At 62.7% G+C, this 6,667-nt stretch overlaps 1 protein-coding gene across 1 annotated transcript; it reads left to right on the top strand.

Moving 5' to 3' along the window:
* The first annotated feature begins 413 nt into the window (after positions 1 to 413).
* On the top strand, positions 414 to 1,602 carry LOC104297524 (dispanin subfamily A member 2b). The gene is made up of 2 exons (XM_009897463.2): positions 414 to 729; positions 1,360 to 1,602. Exons 1-2 carry the CDS (start codon positions 514 to 516, stop codon positions 1,552 to 1,554), a joined length of 411 nt encoding a protein of 136 aa, XP_009895765.2. The 5' UTR covers positions 414 to 513; the 3' UTR covers positions 1,555 to 1,602.
* Positions 1,603 to 6,667: the final 5,065 nt, after the last annotated feature.

Below are 6,667 nucleotides of genomic sequence, written 5' to 3'. Positions count from 1 at the left end.
GAGAGATGGGGAAAGGGAGCAAAGAAGGGGACAGAGATGCAAACAAGGAATGAAGATGGGGACAAGGAAAGGAGCAAGGAAAAAGGGAAAGAACAAGGGAAAGAAGAAAATGGAGAAGGGGAACGAAAGGGAATAAAGAGGAAGAAGTCAAAGAAGGGGTGAGGAAGGGTTAAAGAAAAGAGCGAGGAAAGAGAGGAGCAAAGAAGGAAGAGGGGTGGGGAAGGGGCAAACAAGGAAACGAAGGGGACAAAGGAGGGAATAGAGAGAAAGAAAAAGAAGAGGACAAGGAAAGAGAGGGGCAGGGAAAGAAGCAGGGAAGGCTCAAAGAGGAGAACGAAAGGGGCAGAGAAAAGAAGGGGCAAAGAGCGGGGTGACAAGGGAAAGGGGAGAGGCGGGAACTGCTGGAGAGGCCGGCCCCGTCCCGCCCCATCCCGACCGTCGGAGAATCGAAACTATCGGTGCGCCACCGCCTCCCACCGCGAAGCCCCTGCCTGTCCTCGCCGCACAGCCGCTATGATGGAGCGGAGCCGGGCGCCCGGAGCGCCGCTGCCACCCTACGAGCCGCTGTCCGAGGGGCTGGATATGGAGGGTCTGCCGCGGAGCACGGTGGTGATGGTGGAGCCCTCGCCGGTGCCCCCACCCCGCGACCACTTCGCCTGGTCCCTCTGCACGATGCTCTACGGGAACATCTGCTGCCTGGGCTTCATGGCCCTCGTCTTCTCCGTGAAGGTGAAGGGGGGCACAGGGGAGGGGGCCGGGGGACCGCAGGAGGGAGGGAAGAGCGCGGACAATGGGGTGGGGGTTGGTCTGGGGGCCCCCACTGAATCTCCCACACCAGGGAGACCCATGGACCCCATAGAGCCATCAGGTAGTCCCGTGGAGCCTACAGAGCTCCCACCCCGGGGTGCTCCATGCAGCCCTCAGAACCCTCAAGCTCTGGGAGACACATGACCCCCACAGAGCCTCCAACCTCGGGGTGCCTCATGACCCCCACAGAGCCCCCATGGAGCCCACAGAGCTCCTAAGCCCATAGAGACCTGTGGACCCCTAGAGCCATCAAGCCCATGGAGAGCCATGGACCCCACAGAGCCCCCAGCTTCATGTAGCACCATGGACCTCACCAAGAGTGCCCAACAAGCACTACAGAGCCCCCACTCCCCGAATGCCTGGCCCCAGGGAGCCCTGACCCTGTCTGGAAGCTGTGGAGAAGGCAGTGGGGGCAGCTTGCCACCCCAGGGTGCCCCCAGGTGTTTTGGGGAGCCTCCAGCACCTCTCCTTACCCGGCTGCAGCCTGCAGTCCCTCAGGACCTTCCACGGGTTCCCCCCAGCCCCACCGACTCTCCCCTCTGCCTCCCCCAGTCCAGGGACCGCAAAGTCCTCAGAGACTACAGCGGAGCCCTCAGCTACGGCACCACCTCCAAGTACCTGAACATCACTGCCCTGCTGCTCAACATCTTCTTCGTCATCCTCCTCATCGTCCTGATCGCCAGCGGCACCATCGTGGTGGCCGGTTTCATCAACCAGGAGCAGCGCCTCTTCGATGGCGCCGCTTAGCCCTTCCCCCCTCCGCCTGCCGCCAGCCCCCTCCGCCCTCAGGGCAGGGGTGGGGGATGTCCTCCGTGCCACCCACCTGAGCCTGCTGGGGTCCTGTCCCACTTTCCTGGCTGCTTGACGCCCTCGCAGAGCCCTCTCCCATGGCCCCGCTGAAGTGCCTGGGGACGCCTCCCCGCGGCAGGCGCTGAGCCCCCCGGCGCTGGCTGCGGCAGAGGAACCTCTCTGCCTTTCTGCTCGCCGCTTCTCGCCGACCTGCTAGCCCCAAGTGCCTTCGAGTGTAACCCTGAGGAGGAGGATCAGAGAAACCTGGTTCAAATAAAGGTTTCTTTCACTCTTTTCCCTGGCTGGTTTTCATCTGGGGGTTCCCTCCCCAGCTTGGCTGGTTGAAAAGTGTCCCTCAGGAAGTGCCTGGAGAGGGACACTGTGCACAGGGTGGCACAGAGATGGTGCTCAAGGACACACCAGGCTCAGTGAACTCGGGTACTCACAGGCATGGGATGCAGGGAGCACCTCATCTCTGCTGGAGTGACCCCAGGAGCACCCCCTCCTCACCGACCCTCAGGAGGGGCTAGGAGCAAGCAGGGCTGAGAGCTGTGCAAAGGGCTTGAGTAGGATGAGCTGGAACACGACTGGGGGCAGTGGGAGCCAGGAGAGGTATCCAGAGGGAAGGGGAAGCAGGGGAGGAGGGAGTGTGGCTCCATCCCAAATGCCCTTGCTGCAGGAGAGAGCCTCACAGCTCAGCCCAGAGCGGGGACAGTGCTGGCACCAGTGGGCAGTGGGGACACCAGCCAGGCAGGGCTGCTCCTGGGGCAAAGCATGATGGAGACCCCCTCCTCCTCCCCTCCAGTGCTGTGCTGGCTTGGGCTGGGAGAGAGCACAGCTGGTGTGGGGTGATCTGGGGGTTGTGCTGGGAGCTGCTGGGTGACTGGGATGGTTTTGTGGCTGCTGAGTGATGTTTGCACAGTCAAGGGCTTCTGCTCCTCTCCCCACCAGTGAGTGTGCTGGGGGCTCACCAGGAGCTGGGAAGAGACACATCTGGGACAGCTGAGCCCAGTGGTCCACAGCAGCATTCCAGAGCGTGGGACATCATGCCTGAGCATATAAAGCTGGGGGAAGAAGGAAGGGGGAAGCCTTGGGTCACTGTTGCATGGGATGGAGCCTGGCTCTGCAGGGGGCTGAGCAGCCGCCTGTGATGGGAAGGGGGACAATGAGCTTCCTGCTTTGCCTTGCTGCATGCACAGCACCTGCCTGACCTGCTCAGCTGCCTTTATCTCAGCCCTGAGCCTTCCTACTTTGCCTTTCTGATGCTCCTTCCAGGGCAGCCATGTGGGCCAGCTTAAAACTGCAGCCCCCATCAAGGGTGGCAGGGCTGGCCGGGCAAGGGGCAGCAGCCCTCACGCCTCCAGAGCCACCAGCGTGTGGCATTCGGTTGCCCAACTTCAGCAGGGCCTGAAGTGACCTGGGGAAGACCTCACCGAAAACCATGGCTGCAGCTGACCTGGCAGAGCTTCAAGTATGTGTTTGGCCAAGCTTCCCCTTCCCCAGCCCGCTGGAAGCCTTCCTGCTGCTCGCCCTCAGGCAGGCCGGGGTCCGCAGGCTGGGGTCCCAGGGGGAGTGGGGGAGACGCCTGGGGTTAAGCCCACTCCCAGCAGCATCAGGGTACTGCCGGGAAGCCAGGCTCGCCGGTGAGAAGCCAGAACCGCCTCCCACAAACACGGCAGTTGTTTGTTGCAGAGTCCCTGGCAGGGACCTCCTGGTGAATCATTCATTCCTCTGCTCCTTCCCGTAAGAGCGGAGCAGCCCCTGCCGCTCTCTGCCGGGCTGCTCGCTGCCCGCCTGCTCGCAGGGCACCACAGTGCCCACCAGATGGGGTCAAGCGGCCCCATCCCGACGCTGGCACGAGGGTCTGTAAGCGGGCAGCGGCTCCCTGCTCACAAGCAGCCCCCTGACCCTTCTTGGCTGCTCCGCGGCAGCTCTGGCAGCGGCCACTTCCCTTGCACAAGGGCTGGCGTCCTGTCCGCGGGGACTGCTGCATCACACCCACCCCTGCTCCAGCCTCTTCCTGCTTCCTGCCGCCCCCCGGGGATTCAGCCACATCCTGCCCGAATCTCTCACGGCACATTGCTGCCCAGCAGAACCTGATGCCCATCGGGGCTGGCGCAGGGGGGTGGGCTCACTCTGCACCCCGAGAGCTCTTCCCCCTGCCTCAGTCATCCAACACAGGCAAGAAGTCCTGGGGCACGTCCTAGGGATGCTCCTCAGCCACAGACCCACCCGGGTGGTAACCGTCTGACAGCCCTCTTGGGAGCAGGATGGAGCTGGGGAGGGAGAAGTAGCCCTCTGCACCATCCCCAAACCCTCCCCTGCCTCACCAAGGGGTGCCTGGGGGTGGGGGGCATGGCACGGGGATGCCTCTCAGCTCCAGGTCCTGCCTGGGGAGGGACAGCAGGGTGGGACAGCAGGAATGGGGTGGACTTTGAAAGCAGGGAGAGCAAAGCCTCTTCTCTGCGGTAATCCCACCTGATGCGGAGGCTGCTGCCCCCCAGCAGGGAGGGGCAGGGCAGCAGTGCTCCCAGGGTGGAGCAGCAGCATCCTGCTCTTCCAGCAGTCGCCTCAGGCTGTTGGCAAGCAGCCACCGAGCACTTGAAGTCTCAGCCCCTGCACCAGGGGAGCAGCGAGGGCAGGACCTGTGGAACCCAGCCAGCTGCTCCCGAGCCCACTGAACGAGCCCACTGACCGAGCCCCCCCAGCCCCCTGGTTCCACACTTGCCTTGCAGACCCTTCCCTTTTGGCCTGCAAAAACCACTCACCCTCCCCCTGCATGTCCCCTCCTGCACCCTCCTTCCAGCATGTGCCCCAAAAGCCATCATCCACCACATCTCCTGAACCCTGCCTGGCCCCACTCAGGAGCATCCCCAGGACCCCACGGGATAGGCTGTGGGTAGGAGTGGGGCTGAGCACAGACACACAGACAGCAGCAGCAGTGAGGGCTGAACTTTGCCTCCCCTCTGGTTTGCTCAGGTGCCAGGGCAGATAACAGAACCGGGAGCAATATCCCAGGTGCCTTCACCTCTGGAGAAGCAGGTGGGGAGGTGGAGCACCATGGAGGGGCATGGGGACCCCACGGTGGGGAATCTCTTGCTGCCTCCTTCAAGCAGCATTTCCAGCAGGCCTTGGGGCAGGAGGGTGGAAACCCCCTTGGAACCCCCACCGAGCCCAAGCCCTCCATCCATCCCCTTGCCCACCCCCAGCAGCCTCCACACTTCCTGTTCTGATTCCTCAGCCACCACCACAGCCCTAACGAACCTCACCGAGGAAACAAAAGGAAGTCCATGGCCTTTAACTACCTGTGGGCCTGGGGCAGGTGACACTGGGGGCACCACTTTCAGTTCCAGGCTGTGAGCGGTGGCACAGCCACAAAACTTGTGTGCAGGGGGCAGAGACCTTAGCTTGTGGCTGGCACAAGCTCTCTGCTCTTCCTGCGTGGGGAGCCCCCTGCTCCTCGGGGGCATGCCAGGACTTGGTTCCTCTGCAGCAGCCTCTCCCTCAGCCTGCAGGATCTGAGTGCCCAGCAGGAAGGATGCTGCTGTGTGATAAGCACACAGAGTTTGTCACTCCTGTGCCTTGGTGGTTTGGGGATTTTTCACCTCAATGTTTTGTTACCTCCCTGCTGCTTTCTTGAAGCTTCCTTCTTTCTCTTCCCACCCCTCTGTGACAACCACAAGAGCTCATGGGGGCTGCAAGACCTCATCAGGGAAGCTGAAACCAGAGGAAGGGGAAAATGCTCAAAGCTCAGCGTGGAGCCCCCAGGGCTGGGTGACCCCCAGCTCACTGCAGCCGGCCTTGGCCTCTGGGGGTGGGGGTCGAGCCCTTGGTGGGGGGGTTGCAGCTGTGGAGAGTGTCTCAGGGGGCTGATCCCCACCACTGCCACATCCTCCTGTGCCACAAGCTCCTGCTGCCTCCTGTCCTATGGCATCCCCTGCCCCTCGGGCATCCCCCTCCACCTCCCCCAGCCTGGTCCTAGGCCCTCAGCCTGCCCAGGGAGCCCACCCTACAGCCTGCCCCCCAAGACAGCCAGTGCCCCCACCCCGGGCACAGTGTGGTGCCCCCACCCCAGCAGTCCTTCCTCTCGCCTATAAGCAGCCCAGATGCCAGCGCCCCTGCCTGGTACCAGGCTGCCATGGAGAGCTTCCCCAAGCCTGTCAGCATCACCATGCAGCCCTGTGCCAGGGCTGTGGCAGGCCCTCCAGCCACCACCTTTGGCCCCACCATCAACACCTGTGCCCATCCACAGCCCATGCCAAGCCCCCAGGACTTTGTGCTCTGGTCCTTCTTCAACACCTTCTTCTGCACCCCCCTCTGCCTGGGCTTCCTGGAACTCATCTTCTCCATCCAGGCAAGGGGCAGGTCACCCCCATCTCACCACAGCCCTGCCTGGCTCGGGGTCCTACCTGCTGCCTGCACCCATCCCAAGGCTCCCTGATCCCTTCTCTTCCTTCCCCATCTCACCCTCTCCTACTCCACCAAATCCCAACTCACCTTGTCCTGCCTTGTCCCATTCTGCCCCAGCTTACCCCAAAGCCCTCCATCTGCACCCCACTCCCCTTCCTCCTCTGCAGATGCTCCCTCCCTCCCTCCTGCAGCATCCAGCCCCACACTCGGGATCCCTAGCACAGCCACCCTTCCAGAGCCACCCATCCTCCTTCAGTCCCTTGGGAAAGGAGGATCCAGAGAGTTTGGCTCATCCTGAGGCCTGCCCACCTCACCCAGGTGTGGTTGGGGGGCTCCTATGGGACCTTTCTCCCCACTCCCACTGCACAAGAGGCTGTCCTCAGCACCCTGAGGCTGAGCTCAAGGCAAATAAAGCCTCTCTCGACCACTCTCCTTGGCAGTGTCATGCTCTGGGGTTTGGGAGGTGCCATTTCTCCCCTCAGAGGGCTGGGGCTAACCCAGAACTCAGGCATGTGTTCCTGCAGCCCCTGCCAAAGGGCTCAGTAGCGGCCTGGGGGTCCCCAACTTTCCTGGTGCCCACCTGCTCCTCATGCCAGCATCTTGAAGTCATCCTCAAGCCTTCACCCCTCCCTGCCCCACCTCAGTGCCATCTCTGCCCACT

Source organism: Dryobates pubescens, chromosome 22, assembly GCF_014839835.1.
Source record: "Dryobates pubescens isolate bDryPub1 chromosome 22, bDryPub1.pri, whole genome shotgun sequence".
Classification (NCBI taxonomy): Eukaryota; Metazoa; Chordata; class Aves; order Piciformes; family Picidae; genus Dryobates; species Dryobates pubescens.
Note: the sequence above shows the minus strand (reverse complement) of the source record. Positions and strands in the feature narration are given on the sequence as shown.